Source organism: Oryzias latipes, chromosome 5 (assembly GCF_002234675.1).
Source record: "Oryzias latipes chromosome 5, ASM223467v1".
Lineage (NCBI taxonomy): Eukaryota > Metazoa > Chordata > Actinopteri > Beloniformes > Adrianichthyidae > Oryzias > Oryzias latipes.
Window position 1 is genome coordinate 8,630,826 of NC_019863.2, and position 19,674 is coordinate 8,650,499.

Consider the following 19,674-nt stretch of genomic DNA (forward strand, 5'->3'; position numbering starts at 1 on the left):
GATCTGTTTGACCCAGTTATTTCCTTCAATCAAACAATTGATTTATGTTACTTAACAACTAAATAAATAAAGATGAGCTCAGATCAATCCTTCTTAGGAGCAATTAAGGTGTAAAAATGATTATTTACTCATGGGATTCAGGAAAACTCTCAAAAATAGTTTATCTCCTCACAAAAGAATTAACTTGCTGAAAAACCCCCAGATCTTAACAAAAATGGTGAAATGTCCCTAAAAAAACCCTAACAGCCGAAAGGGAGAGACTGATGTTACATGTAACTGCATAGGGATGAAAGGGTAACACCAAAGGAGGAATATGCACAAAAAGAGATGGAAACAAATCTAATAGACCTTTAAAAACGAAACCTTTCTGTTTGGGGACTCTTACTCAACATCTGGCCTGTGGGTCTGAGTGCACTTGCACTAATTCTTTCAGTTTACCCTGGAGTCAGTCAATGGATCAGAACTTGAATTAATGTGAGTCAGACTGGAAGTGATGTTGTCAAAGGTTTACCTTCTCTAAGTGGTGCTTCCACGTCAGCTGTAAAGAGCTGAAAATCTTTATATTCTACAAAGCATGAAAGTTTATTCAGATGCTGACACCCCGGCAGAGGGTGTCAGCATCTGCAGAGTACATTATTTTTGATGGTTCTCATGTCTCATTTGATTTCTCTCGTAAAAAAAAATGTATTTTTTTTAAAATCAAAATCACTAAAGACATTTATAACAAGACAGTTGAATTTAGTGTTGGAGAAAAACGGATTTATGTCATCAACAAACAAAATAGGTAATAACTCTTTGGATATTTGACATACTTGATTGATTAGTTTGCTGTAATAAAAGTTCAGCTAAACATTGCAGCTTTATTTGCAGACATTTCTAATATTACACAGACCTATAATGCAGCATGTAGCTTAAAAATGTAGATTTTAATACGTTTTCTCAACCTCAGTCTTTTTCATCATCAATAAAAGGCAAGAATGTCCTTCTTTTTGTGCCTCAATGTTTCCATGGTAACTAGTGTTCAGACCTGGGGTTTGGTGCAAACTATTAGTTGAATGCTACACCAGTCTGTGTGTCACGTGGGTTTAACACAATGGTTGGGAATAAATGAAATGTGCAGCAGGGAAATGGTACGCCTTCATCAAGACTGTTTTGCCATAATGATCGCTCAGATGTGATAGCGGAGTGGACAGTGAGCGTAACTGGACACCAGAGGGCACTGTTCCACAGGAAAGGCCTGAGAAACTCCTCAAGCTCTGCAGGTAACATGAGAGGAATGTGAGCGACTTGCAACAAAGGAGGCTGCATGCAGGCTGCATCGCCTTCACCTGAACAAAAGTCGCCTTCAGAGCCAAATGATCTGGTCCCGTAAAAATGTTTGTGAAGGATCTTATCATAAAGATAAAAAAAGCTTTGAGTTTTGTACACATTGCACATTATTGTGAAAACACTCAAATGATCATTCTGTCAAAGCAAAACGATGTAGAGCAGTTATTTGATCTGAGGCTGCAGCATTGTTTCCCCCGTTTCTGTTTGTGTCAGTGAACGGAGCTGATGATGGATCTTATTACTGACGAGCTCCGGTGCCCTCCACATCTCAGTGTGATTGACATGCTGATGCAGATGTGGATCAGATGCATAGTGATGAGTGCTCCCTGCATGGTTCATGTTGCAAATCATGCCGAGCTTCACTATTCATTTTGTACGACGCAATCTGGGGCCTTTTGTCTGCTTGAAGGATGTTTCCCCTTTGAGAAATTAAATCCTCAAACTTCAGACGGCAATCCAAAAAGATATTTGTCTAATGGCTTTAGTCATCCACCTTTGCTCAGTTCAAGTTGGTGTGCAGAGAGAACACGTCACAGCAGGTTTTCTTTTAAACAGTTTAAATTGATTAAATGAATGAGGCACTAACTACCTGCAAGGCAGATTACTAATCCTGTGATTCACCTGCTTTTTATTCCAAAAGTTTTTGGAATATTTTTAATGCATCCAGCAAACATCTCAATAATTCACAAGTGTAGTTTATTTTTTTGCTGAAAAGACAGAACCAATGACATTTTAAGTTTTATATATACATTTTGTCTTCATTTGCTTTCTGAAAAGCTGTTTAATTTGTCAAATACATTACAGTTTAAATCAATAACTGTCCCAGATCAGATTAAAATATAACAAAAAATGTGAATGAGGGTATAAACCTTGTTAATATAAAGCCTCTGAGTTTCAGCCCAGGCAGACTGGAATCTGAACCAGGCCTCTCAAAGGACAGCTCACTGACTCTTTAATGGACTCTTCCCCCTCGAGTATAAAATGTCTATTTTAGGATGGCCACCTTCTCCTCCGATAAAATCTTTGAACCGAGCAGAGAATTCATCCAGACTAAAAGCGTGACAGGTTTAAAATGTGCAGTTTGTTGTGGAACAGCTTTGATGGTGATGCAATCACATTTCATTGGTCTGGAGTGTGAAATAATAGGGCAACAGGACACAGCTGCACACACCTGCACTTGTTTCAAAGAGCACACTATGCAGAGTCACAAGGCTCAGATGTTAACTTTCCCCCTCATGGTTGGAACATTTCTCCTCAGCCGGTTGACAACTATTCAGCCGGATGGAAAATGAGCAGGACCTGCAGGAGGCCGAGCCTTACCTGAAAAGACGGAGCTCCAGCAGGGACTGTTTTCATTCGCCACGTCACACGCCCCGAACACTAATCCATGCAAAAATGTGGAGGAGAAATGAAAATGACTGCAGAGCTTCACAAATCGCTGCTGGACAGCAGAGCGGCACAGGGAGTTTGCTGTTTCCGAGCAGAAATATGTGGCATTACAGTAAATGAGCTGGAGAAGGAATCAACAAGAAGAAAGAGCACCCAGACTGTGAAGCAACGAAATTGGGTCTGTTTCTATTCAGGTTTTATTTTAGAACCAACAATCAGGTTTTTTCCAATAAAGTGACTCGATAGGATCATTTTAAACATCGACTGTTCTTGTATTACCTAGTTCTCCTTTTTTCATGTCTTTGAGTTTGAAAAGATCAAAAGAAAAAAAGTTTTGAATCTTTTTCAAAGGATAAAACGCTTTCAAACTTTGAGCAACTTTTTTCTATTTTTAGATTCACATACTAAAATTATATAGATGGAGGAAAAAAAGCTAATAGTTTGAAGAAAATATAAAGCAGAATTTGCCAAAACACTTCTGGTTTCACCAGAAATCACAGCATTTTGCATTTAAAGTTGACTAACGATTATTTTATAGGATTTGATATCACTTCCAACATAAAATTAAATCAATTTAGATTTACTCCTTAAAAAATAAATCTTATATCAAAATTAAGGTCTGCAACATTAAAAATTGAAGAAAAATCAATTACAAAAATGCCAGAAATCACTTTAAAAGAAGTTTGATCAATATATTTGATTATTAATGGTCTTAATTAATCAATTAAACACATGTTTTTGATTGCGACACTAAGTTTGACACACAAAAAATATAAGAAATTACTTAATGAAAATCACATATTTTACTGTATCTAAACTATTTAAGAGGTATAAAATAAATGACAGTTGTTCAAATCTGTACCAGAACTAACTAAACCGACTGAAGTACATCCACACAAAAGACAGACACAGAGTTTTCATCTTATTTAATTTACATTAAAACATTTCCCATAAACCACCAGAAAAAAATAATACAAAAACAACTCTTGTTCATACATTAACAGGATTGCCCAGCACTCATCAAAAGACACAATCATCAATAGTCATTAAAAGTGTCATAGTCATAATCATCTTTTTAAACCAACACACACACATTAATTTCCCTCCTTATAATCCTACAGACACAAACCACAGTGTGCTTCGCAAAACAACACAATATTGCTCAAACCTCCAGGAAGCGGCCACTGATGTCATTTTACTTTGAACGTTGACCAGACTGATCATTGAGAGACTATCATAGGAATCTGTCTATAAGCTTCTATTTTCTGCTAAAACATTTGTTTATAAAAAAAAGACAAAACAAACCAAAAACATTTCTGGAACCTTTATAGGAACGGAGCAGCCGGTTTTTCTGTGACATCATTCAGAAAGCTTTAGAGTGGCTCACAGGCCTCTGCAGATTTTCACAAGTTTAAACAGACCTCATGAATAACTTGCAGGTATTCAAAATTTTGACCTTAGTTGCTTCCTACTGCACATACTAAAACTCCTTCCTATGAAAACCAGTGCGCTGCCCTGAATTCCTTTATTTTATAGCAGAACCAGAGGAGACCCACTAATGTAAAGATGTACAGTGATCAGGGAAGATTCCTCTATATCTGGGGATTTTACATTGAAAGTTATGAAAGAACATTTATCACAACAATTTGGACATTTTTGTAAAACTAAGTGGACCTCATCACATCCAAAACTGGATTCAAAATGAAGGATGACATCTCCACCCACAGACAGACCCACGGACAGGCAGACAGAGAGTGTGCTGCCCGAATCTTTTCAAGCTCCAGGTTCTGAAGGACTAGTGTGCGACTAAAGATAAGTGCACTTGGAGCAGGCTGAACACAAACACACCCGACTCTTCTGAAAACTCCTTGGAGAAATCATCGGAGATGATGCAGGACTGAAGCACACACTTCACTGGCATGTCAGCACTTTGTTCAGCGCCTTCGATTACATTCAGATAACAGTTGGTCCTGTTTTTGACTTGTTTTTTATGCATAATTCTGTAGTTGATAAAACGTGTTAGAGTCCATGTTTGACTATTTTTACTCCAAACGCTAAATCTAAACTGGAACCCAGCCGGTAGAAGGCGGGCGGCTCTTAGTCCCAATAAAGAATAAACCATTGATTGACATCCAAACATGAGTCCACCGATAGCAGCACCGCTCTGCACGACTTTCAACGTTCACACAACATTTCATCAGCGAGCACCAGACGATGACGGACAGCATGCAATATGTAAGGGCTTTACCTTCAGATGACACAGAGAAAATTTATTAACAAAAAAGAAAAGAAAAAATGGATTGTGTTTTTTTTTTCTCAAAAGGGTACTTTTGAAAAAAAAAAGCCTCTTTATCTTTAGGCTTTTCACAGCCTATATGGTAATATTAAATAAAAGATAAATAACCAAACAGTCAAACAGACTTGGACAGTACATCATAAGCTGATGATAATAATAATAAAAAAAGGACTGCTGTCAATCACATTCCACAAAGGAAGCAAGGCTGCAGCCCATAGAGGACAAGCTCTTCTGTGACCCGTTTGGGCGGTTCTGACACGCCCTCAGCTTCATCAGTGAAGCCTGGCAGGAGGAAGGTTCTGTTAGCATCCAGCCCCCTGTTATTTGCTGTGCTTTAAAAGAACAGGCCATCATTTTAAGGTTTAAATTAAAAAAAAGGAACTGGAAATTCACGACAGCAACATTAAGCATGATTCCTAACACTGAACTGAAAGAGACGCACGTTTCAAGCACTCTAAATACGTTTGGAACCTTTGTGGATGCTAGATTCATCCGTACGGATGTTGAAATTGTAGAGGTGTGATTCTTAAAGACGGACGGTGTTGACGCGGAGTGGTTGCACATTCTTGCCATTGGCGTGACTCTGGCCGGGGCTGAAGTAAGGGAAGACCTTGGTGGAGAATTTCTCCCGGTAGGTGTAGAGCCAGGACATGTCGTCTGCGTTATAGAAAATGAGCAGACCTTTGGGGTAGTCCAGGAAAACCCCCACCTTCTCCAGCTTGCTCTTGACGTTGAGGCGGGTCCAGGGCTCGGTGCAGGCGCTGTACTGATTCCCATCGTGCATAACGATGCAGTAAAAGCCGCGGCTGGGCTGGATCTGGATGCTGCCTTTGCGGCTGACCGTCTCGTTGGCCACGCCGATCATCCACTGCGTCTTCTCCGATACCATCACCTCCCAGTAATGCACGCCTGACGAGAAGCCCTCTGCTCCCAGCACGGACACCTCCACATCAAAGCGGCGCGGGGAGTCCTGCAGAGGCTGCGGGTGGAGGTTCCCGTACGCCACAATGGTGCAGTCGTCCGAGAGGATCAATCTTTGGTGGGCTGTGATGGGGTCGAGGGTCAATGCAGCTGGCACTGCAAGGGAGAGGGGAAACAAGGAAGATTTTAGCACCGTCAGCAATTCTTTCACCTTTACATGACCGTGCATAAAACTGCTGAGAGGGGGATTCAAACTGAATGCACAGTAAGGCAAAAAAAAAAGGATTTATTCTGGGTTATTCTAAAGCAGGACTGTCACTTTCCTCCATCTTTATCATGATCTGACTCTGAAATTAGGAGTAAATATTTCCATGTAGACCCGTAAATACTGATAAAAGGAAATAAAAAATGTGTTTATTCAAGCAGACAATTGAAACTTTGGAACATCCGAGTAAGAAAAGGCAGTCTGTGCTCTTCTGAACTGTGCTACAGGATATTTTCAAGCCTCAAAGCTTTGGCTTTATGGTGCAGCTCTCCCCACCCCAGAGGCAGAAGCTCCTCATAGCCAAGGACCCGACCCAGCAAAAACCCACGGAAACACCCATCCAGCAAATGTTCCATCAATGCAACAGGGACGGCATTCATGCAAATAAACCAGATTCCCTGGTAGCAGCACTGAAGCAGTCCTATCTTCACTACAGAAATGTGTCTCTTTGCTAGTTTGTCCAAAAACGTCAGTCAGCCTTTGACTCTTCCACACCATAAGTTTGTCTGTTACCGTCTGGTGTTGAAAATAAATATATTGAACTGGTTTCATCATCTTTATTGTCATCAATTACTGGCATTTTCTTATTAGTTTCTGTAGGGTTTGGTGAACTTTCCAATTCAGTCATTTAACCCTGCATATCTGCCAATAAGGAGCTCCGATCAGATACTTTTGTAATATGTATAAAAAAATGAACAAACACAAAACAAATAGATACAGGTTTCCACTCTAATTTTTATTTATTCATTGAAAACTTAAACAGAGCACTTCTTTGAAATGTCTTAAAACAATCAGGCAAAAGTAGTATAACTATCAACAAGAAAAAAATACTATTAACTAGTAGAAATAGGTGATAATTAGTCATGGAGAGTATTGGTGACTTAGGCTTTAGTATCTTCAGAACTATTGAATATTTTTGATCAGATATGATTCATATCTCCATTATAAAAGTAAAATAATTAATAATGTCTTTCTTCCTAAATTGTTGATGTGGTATAAATATGATGATGAATATTCATAACTAGCTCGTATTGGTTAGTTTCAATGGTTGTTTTGAGACATTTCGATTTTATTTTCCCGGATATCTTTTTCATGGAGCTTGCACCTTGAAGATGGCAGCGGTTTCTCCGTTTAATTCTCATAAAGAAAAGAAAAAAGTTTAAAAAAAATACCTTTTTTCTGTTTAACTGCCTTTGTAGGTCGTTGTTTGCGTTAAGACAAACCAATACAGACACTTTCTGTCAGTTTGAAACATTTATTGAAAATAAAATTTGTGAATCTCTAAACAGTTTTTGTGTACCTCCTGTTAAGACTAGTGTGGTATTCTGCTGTGATTTGCGGATAAACAAAACAGCGTTCGATATGCAGACTTCAAGTAGAGCATTTATTGGTAGCAATAAGCTTGAAATATATAGCACTGATCCTAATTGTGAGAATAAAATAAATATCTGATCCATAGAAATCTCTACTATTTCAAATTCATGAATTTTTAGAAACACAACATATTTGTTCCCGTGGCTGATTATATAAATTCATAATAATGCAAATGAATCAACTAACCTAAAGTTTTGCTCTGGAGGCTGGTTTACTCTTGTGAGAAGGAGACAGCAGTGAATTTGACACAAGACAAATCAGCAGAAATAACGAACTACCAACACACTTTATAGCAAATGGAACATTTATATACACAGTAAGACTTGGAGGAAGCATCCAGCACCATGCCCTGTGGTAAGAAATGACTAATGGCTTGTTCACGCCCAGCTGCTTCTTAGCTTATGGAGGAAAATGAAATTGTGACTTTTACAGTTGCTGTAGCAATATAACCTTTTTTATTGTAGATAAGCAGCTTTCATATTCCTAAAGGAGTGAGAATCTACTACACAAAGGGCCACAGTCCAGCTCTCCTCCTACAATCATAACTTTCACTGATATGAACGCGTGTCAAGAGAACAAACAACACCGTCGAAAAGTAATTACAGTGCAGGGTGGAGCAGCTTCAGCTCACAGGTTCCACTTCCACAGGAGACCGGCTTGCTGCAAGGCTTTAGTGAGAATTTACACCCACCTGAGCGGCCAGCTATTAGGAAAATACAAAGTCCGTTTTCTTTGCTCGCTGCTAGAACAGATTCAGGAGAGACTGCTGCACACATTACAGCTGGGAAAGATGTAGGTGACGGGCAGGTGGTCTGCAACCCCCCAATGACAACCCCAGACGTCACCTATTTACATTTCAAATTTCATCGAGTGTTCCTGTTTGGGATCCACCCAAGAGACTTTTCTTGAGCGACTGATTCGTCATTTTATAACTTGAATAACTTGCGCTACAGAAAACAAATTTGAAAATATTTTTAGGAAAAATATAAAACATGCTAAAAAAAAAGAGGCAGCAGAGCTAGAATGGGTATTCTAACAAATAGCAAATAGAAGGATTGAGAAATATTGAAGTCTATAGGATTTTGGCTTTTTGGAGCCAACGGGAACTTCCTTTTTGGAACGTGAGGGGGGAGGGGATCACTCAGTGCGGTTCTCACGTCTAAGAGGAACCAGATACTTATAAAAAATACTGTCATAGTAAATAGGATCTAATGTTCCTTTAGAATAGAAGACAAGTGGGTCAATTTGACCCTCCAATAAACGCTTAAAAGGGAATTAGAGAAGTTTGTTCCATGGTAAATAAAAATGAATTATTTCTCTAGATATTTCTGGGATGTGAAATAATTCCTCCATGACATTATGTTGAGACTATGATCAAAAAACCCTCAAAGGGTCATTTTAGAGCCACTTTTGCTCGCAAACCTTCAACATGAGTATTCAGTTCAGGTTTATTAGCCAAACACATTCCCATTTTGATCCTCAAGATGGATCTGAGTCAGTCCAAATCAAACAAATCAAATAGCTGTTCTGCATTTTTTCAAGGGGCCTCTTCCCTACTTCAGATTGGAGTTTGCCAGCTATTCCCCCCCCCCAAAAAACGGATTCTTTTCGATTTGGACTGCATGTCATGTTAGAAAAGGCATAACGCCCCCCACTCTTTCAAAATCTTTCCACACATGCCATTTGCCTGAACACGCTCAGGTATGTGGAACTGCTCATTATCCGGCTTCATCAAAGTTGATAAAGGCAATAAAGGCAGCAAACATGCACATACACTTCCAAAATGATCTAAACTTTGCAGCCATAACCTGCATGTCAAATACACACAGGCAGAAAGAATGGTAACAAATACATATGGAAAGGTCAAAAACAAGAAAAAACCGTGTGCTTGTTGGAGTGAAAATGTACACTCATCTATAATTAACAGGCTATATCCTGTTTGTTTATCTCAGACAAACACCACATACTCTTACTAAACACCATTTGAGCTTCATAATCTCGAAACAACAGAACTGATGGCGGATCCGTTTTCAATAAATGAAAAACTGTAAAAAGAATATTCTGTCGCTGTAGTTTCAGTCAGAGTGAAGGTAAAAACTCAGTTAAAAAACAAATTTGACACTTAATATTAGAATAGTTCTTCCAAACACGCGAGTCTCAGTTGACGCCACGCCCACCTACCTGGTGAAATGTCCAGGAAAAGGGATTTCCATATTGTGTACTGCAATGGCCCCATGTACTTAGAAGTAGGGAAGTCCTCATATGTCAGATTGGTCTCGTGAATCTTTCCTTTCATCCTTGGAGAGAAAAACAAAACAGTTGCACATCCTTTTCTTTTCCTAGGCTACACAAAAAACTAAAATGCATTTGGTTTCCCTTTAAACGTGGATTCCAGTTAAAAATAAACTTTTAACCAAAGAAATGTTTTTCACCTACTAAGTTTCTGAGAATGAGCAAAAGTGGGTCAAAACTAAGCCTATGTTTACAGAAGATTTATGCAGGAGCAGGCGTTTCAAAGTGCATGCAGGATTCCATGCGTGTTGTTACCACCATGGAAACAGTTTGAAACCTAAAGGCCTTAACTCATTACAGATATAGGATTGTTAATGAAAGGCATGTGTTTGCAGCTCAGTCAACAAACGCAGCATGCTGCTGGAGTTACCCTTTTCCCTACAACTAATTTCAAAATAAAAGCACTATTAGCATTTTTATTTTCTAGGCTACAACAACTGTGCCATTAGTCTTTCATTTAGTCAAAAATGAAGATGACTAAATCATTTTCCTAAAGATAAACATTTGTAAGTGTCTGTAAACAACATTCCTGGACTGTCTGACTCAGTGTTTTGTCCTTCTTTATTAAAACCCACCGGTCTGCTTTGAGTTGTTGAACCTGAAATATTTCACCATCTCTGCCACTCCTTAATTAAACATGAATGCAGGTTTATTTTGGGCCTAAATCCTCATCAGTTATGGGTTTATTTAATGGTGCTGTTCAAATCTGTAGTTTCCCTTAAATGTTGGAGGTCTTGGAAAAGTCTGACAATAAAAGAATTTCAATGCCACCCGTTCTCAGCAAACTTTAATCCTTCCAAGAGTTCATCTGTTCACTAAAAGATTTAGAGGCCAGCTTAGGTGAGAAAACTAACCTCTCTGATGTAACCGCTACACCCTCCAAGAAGTCGTGACGGCCGGTCTCGCTGAGGCGCTCCTGCAGGATCTGGATGCCCTCCTTGACGTCGCGCAGCTGCTGACTGTAGCGCTGGATCTTGTGCTCGATGTCTGACAGTTTGCGGGCCGTGTCCATCTCCAGCTCCTCCAGCATGCTCTTTTGACGCTCTCGCAGGAAACGATGGAGACGCTCGAAAGCATCCCCGATGGTCGCGCGCAAACTCTTGGCCGAGGACTGAAAAAAGGCAAAACATGAACCAATTAGAAAACCAGCTTTTCCCCCTGCTTGTCCTATCCAACAGCTGTGTAGAGGACATATCAGAGCTGAAGGCCTCTTGTGCTGCACATATTTTACTTTTACAACAGGGGAATATGAATCTTCTGACACACAAGGAGTGTATTTGTATAAAACCCCTTTTGTAATTTAGGATAAACTTTATTTGTATTGATTATATTTGTATGAGTTTTTGTTGGACCGAATGGAAAAGAAGAAGAGGAAGGAAGAGAGAAGGATGTTGGGGGGGGAGGAGGGGTGTAAGGGCACAAAGGAAAGGGGAAAAAAGAGGGGGGGGGTTAAGGAAATAGTAGGATGAGGGGGGGGGGGTAGAATCATAAAGCAACAAGTAACAAGGTGCTGGAAGTTTTTTATCATTACTGTCAATTGTAAAAGTTAGTCTAAAAGGGGCGGGTCTGTCCACACACTCAACTGTTACCAACATCCCTGGGCTCAAAAAATGTTCAATACAACTACAGTTCAGACGCACATACTTATGCATACAAATTATCACATGTAATGCTTCACAATCAGTCACGTGTACCATTTGTGCAAAGGTGAGCTGACACCTGAGCTTCAGTGAGTGTTTATGATCTGCTGACATGGATGATGTAATGTTGACCAGGAGCCCCACCGAAGCAGCAGTGGTAGCCGGGACCCCGCTGACACTCACACGGTATAGCAGATAGAGGAAAACTGCCAGATGGGCAATCACGTCCAGGGCCAGCAGGACTACCATAGGGGCGCCCAATGCCCCCTGGCACGAGCCAGGGCCCCCCCAAGGGAGACCCACCCCATGCTCCAGGCAGCCACCCACCCAACCCACGGGAGGTCCAGGAGAGCGTCAGGCAGGGGCTGCCCACGCCCAACCAGGAGGAGGACGCCCAAGAGAAGTGGGGTTCCCTGAAGAAAGACCCCCGACCAGGCTTGCCCACAGTTGGAAATTTGGAGAAGCCCAGCATTCGAGGGCAAGGACCAGAACCTGCACTACAGGGGCACGTTAAAATTGGTGGGTAAGGCACTGAGAGGGGAAGTCTCCCACCACCACCACCCCCACCCCACCCCACCACCACCACCACCACCACCAAGGGGGAAAAACAGCTTTTCAACTTCAGGATTGTGAGGAAGTCAGACTGCATAGCTCTTATGCTACATACACACCGGGCATATGATGCGCTGAAGATGGAGTCATGAACACGTATTTAGCTTACGGTGTTCACACTGGACTGTCACTACCAGATACCAGAGCATAAAAACCCACAGTCGGAAGAGGATTGGGGCAAAATGTTCAAACCTCATGAATCTTCCTTCAGGCTTTTTCTTTCACAGCTTTGTTTCGATTAACGAAAGACTTGGTGTCATATAACTCCGATTGTGCACAAACCGTAATTATTGATTTCACCTCCATTATCAATTTTCAAACGGTTGGCACTTCTGTGAATTGAAAAGGTGTCACTACCAAATCAGAGTCCCTGAATAGTCAAAGTTCAACTGGTTTAACTTTCAATGTGCGTTCAATGGCCACACATTTTGAACGTAGAGCCAAAAAAATAAACTTAAAAACGTGCATGGCAACGCATACATACAAAAGTTTTGAACATGAAAGACTAAAATGCAAACATATACCCATTTACAAAGACTTCTCATTGGAAGTGTGGACTGCAACGCATGGGCTGTACGATTGTAGTGATCCCACGCAGACTAATGAGACGGTCATCGCTAATATATATATATATATATATATATATATATATATATATATATATGAACGGGCAGATGAAATCAGAGAACCATATAGGGTGGTTGAAGGCTGGCACTTATAGAGAAAGCGATGACCGTCTCATTAGTCTGCGTGGGATCTTGTGAGAAAGATTGACCTCTGATTAAACCTTTTTTAATGTTGAGATCGTTTCTGTCTCTTTTCGCTGTGGTGACTATAGGAGGTGTAGTATATATATCTAGATATACACCTCCTATAGATATATATATATCTAGATATATATCTATATATCTATCTAGATATATATATCTATATATCTAGATATATCTATATCTATCTATCTCTATCCATCTATCCATCCATCCATCCATCTATATATATATATATATATATATACACAAATAGATTCATTGTCTTTTTTTTTCCTCATCCGATCTGGAATGTGGTTTATAACTGTACGACTGGATAGCTTCAATATTGCTCGCCATTTTTGTTCCACCGCTAGTGTAATGTAAGGTTGGGAGTGTGAGGGGCTTTAAGCTAGTGGGAGAGCGCGTAAACAAAGAGCACTCCGCAGCGGGGCAGGGAAGAGGGAACAGGGTTGCTTCACGCCAACGGTATCCCCCACAACTCAAAAAAAGAATTTCTAATGAACTCCTGCCGCTCCTAGAAAACAACACAGGTTTTTTTTGAGTTGGGCTAAAAAAACAACATAATCCACTGGGAACATTTTGAAGTGAAAGTTTTTTGGGGAAAAAAAAGTTTATTTTTTATTTTTTAAGGATTCAGTTTCTCCACACCATCAAGAGTTTCACATAATTATGGGCAGTAAGGTCCACAACCCTAAAAGAGGAAAAACACATCTGTCGGAACAATTACCAGGATGTTCTGTATGTGGAGAAGTTCAGCTGTTCCTCTTGTCTTTACCAAAACAGTCCTGCTCCTGATTTCCTCAACATACAGTCAGGACCATAAATACTTGGACAGTGACACATTCTTTCTAATTTAGTTTCTGTACATTACCACAGTGAATTCTAAATAAAACAACTCAGATGCGACTGATTTGCAGACTTTCAGCTTTTCTTCCATGGGTTGAACAAAAGATTGCATGAAAATGTGAAAAACTGAATGCTCTGCCAGGCCTTTACTGCAGCGGCTTTCAGTTGCTGTTTGTTTGTGGGCCTTTCTGTCTGAAGTTTAGAAGGAGAAAACCCAGCATCTGGTGATGTCCATGAGTTCAAGACTTCAGGCTGTCATTGCCAACAAAGGGTTTTCAAACAGATATTAGTAATGACCATTTTGTTTTCAGTTATTTCAATTGTCCAATTACTTAAGAGCCCATGAAATGAAGGGATTGTGTTAAAAAAAAAAAGCGTTAGTTTTTCCACATTTTTATGCAATCTTTTTGTTCAACCCATGCAATAAAAGCTGAAAGTCTGCAAATCAGTCGCATCTGAGTTGTTTTATTTAGAATTCACTGTGGTAATGTACAGAAATAAATTAGAAAATATGAGTCTCTGTTCAAATATTTATGGTCCTGACTGTATGATTTAAAAATAAACTACAAATGCCATAAAATCCATTTCAAATGCAGATTTGTTTTTCCCAGTTCTTTTCCCATTATATTGTTTTGTGTCTACGAAGACAAAAGAACACAGTCTGCCTCGCTATTTAGAATTTTGAAAGAAACTAGGAAAAAGGAAAACCTCAGCAGAAAAACTTTAAATTACATGAATGTGTTTGCTCAAGGGGTTAAGGACAATTTATGGGAAAAATGTGATCCAGTTAGGATTTAAATGAGATTATAATAAAAAAAAACAAATCTATAGGCTTCAAGTCATTAAAGGTATTGACTACAAAAAATCTGACTGTAAAACTACTAATTTTCTCTAATCCAGAACTTAACGTTAAAAAAATAAAGTTGATCTGGAGGAAGAATTTGCATTAGCACCATTTGAAAACAACCCTGCGACAGACTGGCCACCTGTCCAGGGTGTCCCCTCCCTTCGGCCATAAGTGGATAGGTTCCAGCAGCCCCGTGACCCCCGGAAGGGAATAAACGGAATAGAAGATGAATGAATGAACCATTTGAAAACAAATACCTGCTGTAAGTGTGTCAACACAACTTTGTTACTTGTGCCAGCGCACTCGTGTACACACAGACAAAAACTCAGGAGCGACACAGGCTACAGGACATATGCTGCCTTTTCTTTAAAAGCATGCACACGGGAGGAAAATCAATACCCCAAACAGAAAATCTGATCATTCTACTCTCCAAGAACATGAATCCATCAGTGTTTAACTTTGCAGAGTGACGTAATGACAGGGAAATCAATGGATGTTAGTCGGTCCTTCATCCATGTGATGCCAGGTGTTTCCTTTAGAGGAAGAAAAGCAGAGCTTCTCCGCTGCACTGAAGTTGGCTACATTTAAAAAAAAAAAAGAACAATCGTATTGTTAGGGCGATAAAGAGGATCCTTATTGCTTTTTGAGGTGCACTCCTGTTCAAGGATGTATTGTACCTGACCCCAGGACAGTACCTCACAGGTGAAAAAACTATAGGCGTCCTCCAGTTTGACAAAGTTTAGGCGCGTTTCATTGTCAGCTACCCAAGAGCATTCCAGAGTGGTAACTTGGCAGTCTTCCTGGAGGAGCTCTTTCCAAATGGATGTCTAACCAACAAGCTAATTTCCTACCTACATCTAGCGGATGAAATAAATGATCGTTCTCAGGACCTAGCAGGGACATGAGGACAGATGATGCAGCAAATCTCCTCAAAAGGTAGAAAAAGAGGGAAAAAAGGAAGTTTGCTGATGTCTGTAACATCTCAAAAGACCGAATGAAGGAGTTAAGACAACCGCCTGGGTGAGGGCATAATAGTTTGATGGATGGAATAGATGCTGCCGCTTCGCTGGCTTAACAAGGTGCAAAGTTTAGAGGTTTGAATTAAACGGAAGGTTAAAAGCAGTTTTAAAGGAATAAAACACTGCACTGATTAAAACCAACCTGTTTACTATCAGTAAAAACACTGAATTTCATAATGATAAAAATGTTTTAAGGCGGCAATTTTTTATAGCTTTTTATTACTTAAAAAAAAAACACTAAGTAATTAAAGAAACTACATAAACAATCTTAAATTTGACTGGGTTTAATGTCTAGAAATGAAAAGTAAGCCAGTTACCCAGAACTACATATCAAATGGAGTACATTTTGTGTTTTTTGTGTAAAATTTGTGATGCTATTCAACAACAACTTATGACCTTTATAATTGTTCATTGTTTAAAATGAGAGAATGTGCAGCATAACTGGGTGAATTGGAACATATAGAGAGTCTTCTATCTAAATTCTTGCTGCATGTTTTATTTTAAGGACAGAAGACTAAACATTTTTCTAGCTCTTGGTTTTATACCTAAATGATTATTTGCAGAATCGAGCAAAAAGCTTGATTTTAGTCATGATCTGTGAGCGGAGCACCATCTGACGGGGCGACGGACGGCTCCGGTACCTTGGTCTCAGTGAGCTGTCTCTGCAGAAGCTTCAGGGCTTCGGTGTGTCCCCGCTCGCTGTCCTGCAGCGTGGCCAGCTGCTCCTTCATCTCCCTCTGCAGCACAAACAAGCCACAGATCAGCACGCGCCATTGCACTGCATGCAGTCAGAGATGCAGTCCAAAGTCATCTCACAAGTGAGGAGTTTTTATTTTAAATCCATAAAGATATCAGGCAGTTTTATGAATTTACAAATGGAAAGTTGCATAAATGAAACTTTGACATAAAACAAATTTTTATCAAACAAACAAATATGAAGGTAAGTCAGATAAAAATCTGTTTTTAGGTCAAATCTGTAGTAAATGACGGCTTAAATCTCATTTTTATTTAAAGCTGAAGGAAAGGAAACTGCAGTAACACACTAAAAAGGTTCCAAACACAAACACATCCACATTTCATAAAAGTCCTAACTTTAAGACACCTAAAAAACTTCTGAATGATCCCCAAACATCTAATGACAGCAGAACAGCAAATACAGAATATAAGTGAACCCCAAGTAAACAAAAGCAAGTTTGTGGGTTTTCTAGGTATTACAATTTGATTTCCATTCACAACATCACAGATTGAGCAATGTAGGAATTGAACTGTATGTAATTTGAAAAACTATACTCGAAATATATTTCTATTTGATAATGAAAATAACTTTTTACAGATTTACACTAAACAAAAGTGCAAATTTCATCGATAAAATGCTGAATGCCTATGTAAAGAATAAAGCGAAAGTGGTTTACTGCCTCTAAAAATACAATAAACTATGTCAAAGGAAAATTCTTTACTGAATTAGATCAATCAAAATTGAATTTTCTAATTACATATCATTAAAAAAATACATATTTTATCAAATTTTTACACCCAGCTCGAGTTGGTTTCTAGATGTCAAAAGAGAAAAACATAAATGACCTCATAAAATCTGTCTGTTTTTCTAAAAAAAGACGAGTTTCTGTTTTAAATCCTAATTGGCTCAGTACTGATATGTATAATAACTATTTTTTATCAAACACCAGTGTGCTTGAGCTCAACCCCTTCATACCGTTTGTCACTAATTTGCAAAGTATAATTTAATCAAGTAATCCACTAAATTTAGTATCACCTAAAAGTGAAAACACATTGAAGAATTTTTTTTTAAACTTTGAAATAATCTAGAATATGACAGGGTTAACAAAAAACAATTTTTTTAAAACGTTTTTTTCTGTCTTTTTGTGTTGTTGCCACAAACAGCTGTTGCATTTGCTCAAGTGAGCAGTGCTGCTCTTTAACCCTCTAAACTATGACAGCAAAAATACCACCCACTGCAGCAGCTGCCCATCATGGCTGAAAACACAATTACTTGGATTTTGTAGGAAGCGGTAACGATAGACAGAACTGATTTAAATCTTTATAAAGTTTCCATGCAGTCTAAAAAGAAAAAGTGGATGCCTTTTAAAAACTCCTCTCCTTGATTTGAGATCCTTAGGGGTAAATGTGGGCTGAGGAAATGACGCATTGGTTGTTCACAAGGACAGAAACAGAAAATGATTGTTGGTGCAGAGGGGAAGCGTGACTCCCCATGTTAATGATAGGAGTGCGGCAGGCTCAGCGGGCTCTCCGCTTCATTTCCACACGTTTGTCTGAGCAGGTCAAAGGCAGCTCCCACACAGTGGAATACAGCCAGCCTGACAAACTGGCAGAGGAAACGTGCTCCTCCTGTTCTCCCACACCGCTGCTGTCCGTTCCGACCAGAAACGGGCATCTTCAAGGTTTACCGTAGACGTGCTCACATCTGCAGAAGTTGTTTTGGAATAAACTAAGCGTTAGCTGAAGAAAACGTATGTCCTCTCAGTGAATTAAAGATGGGAAAGAGGACTTTTGTACGGTGGCACTGAAGGGCAAATAAAAGAAGCAAATCACTCAATGCAAAAACATATTAAAGATCACAACGACAATTAGAAAAGCAAAACAATGAATAAAAAAATTCCATTAAAGAAATCAAGAAAAAATTCCAGAAACCAAAACACAATTCCAAAAAAAATGAAGAGAAATAAAAATGAAATGTTTTGGAAAGCAAAAGTAATTTCCAGAAATCAAAATGAAATGTTAAAAATGAAAAACATCAAGAAACAGGAAAAGGTAGGCATAAAGGGATATCACTGATTGGATGATGATGTTTTATATTTACCTTTTGAATTTTTTTTAAAATACTGCAATAATAGATAAACCTCATCATCCAATCAATGATGTCCCATACCTACCTTTTCCAGTTCCTGTAAAATAGAAAAAAACAAAAGTAACTTCCAGAAATCAAAATGAAATGTGAAAAAAAGAGTGAAATAAAAAAAGACGCATTGGATAAAACTCAAACATCAAAATTCAAACGCAATCATCCAGTTAGCAATGTCCCATTATCTCTCTACCTTTTGCGGTTTTTCCTTGTGTTTCATATTTTAAACATTTCATTTTGATTTCTCGAAACTGTCTTAGTTTTTACAAAACATTTTATTTTTATTTCATTTCATCATTTTAGAATCGTGTTTTGGTTTCTGGAATTTTGTTTTTATTTCTAAAATGTATTGTTTTTTTATTATATTATATAGTTTTACTTTTTTAATTTTTGTCGGGATCTTAAATTTGTTTTTGCATTGAGAGATTTGCACTTCAGGGCCACTTTACTTTTAGGAAGAGCTCAAAAATCGTGAAGGCAAAACTACAACAAAAAACATAATAATCCTGCTCTCAGATGAAGATTTTTCTTAAATTCTCTCCAAAGAAAATGTCAAATCTATGAAGTCTGTTAATACAAATGACAAAAAAATAATAGCTGTCTGAATAAAAAGACGTCAAATCGCAAACACAAGAACCACAAGATACGTGAATTCTAGTATATGAATGCACTCGAGTATAAGCGCTTTAGCAATGCGTATTAATGCGTCTCCCATCCAACCTCACCTACTAAAGACTGACATGACATTTCACGTCAAGCAGCAGGAAATGGGAGCCACAAATGAAGGATTAAATATTTAAAAGTCATTTCAGCTCCTCATTCCATTTACTCCCGCATGAGCTGCCAGTAGGTAGACAAGAGAGGGAAAAAAAGGCTAAATATTAAACTTTAGGAAGGTATAAAGCCTCAACATTAGATTCTAGAAATGTTCTTGGAAGAGAGCTGCAGAAATATTGAAGAGCTTCCTCTAATCGATGTTTAACCACATAGAAATATACTCAGAAAAACAGTATTTCATATTGTACAACAAAGAGAAAGTAAAACTGTAACAGTCTTAAATTACAGTGGGATCCTTCTGCCAAACATTTATAGTAGGTAGAGTGCAAGCTCAAGCAAAGGCCACTATGACTGCATGCTGCAAGTTACCTTCACAAGGACAGTTTGACATAACCTTCATCGAGCTGTGGGTGTAATTC

The 19,674-nt window shown here is 38.8% G+C and overlaps 1 protein-coding gene across 1 annotated transcript in view; it reads right to left on the reverse strand.

Moving 5' to 3' along the window:
- Positions 1 to 3,626: 3,626 nt before the first annotated feature.
- LOC101172650 (E3 ubiquitin-protein ligase TRIM62) overlaps positions 3,627 to 19,674 on the reverse strand; it is a 39,106-nt gene continuing 23,058 nt past the window's right edge. The window contains exons 3-6 of the mRNA XM_004068635.4: positions 16,242 to 16,337; positions 10,721 to 10,977; positions 9,756 to 9,871; positions 3,627 to 6,091 (exon numbers count right to left, since the gene is read on the reverse strand). Coding sequence (XP_004068683.1) covers positions 5,541 to 6,091; positions 9,756 to 9,871; positions 10,721 to 10,977; positions 16,242 to 16,337 — 1,020 coding nt within the window. The 3' untranslated portion in view covers positions 3,627 to 5,540. The remainder of the gene's footprint in view (positions 6,092 to 9,755; positions 9,872 to 10,720; positions 10,978 to 16,241; positions 16,338 to 19,674) is intronic.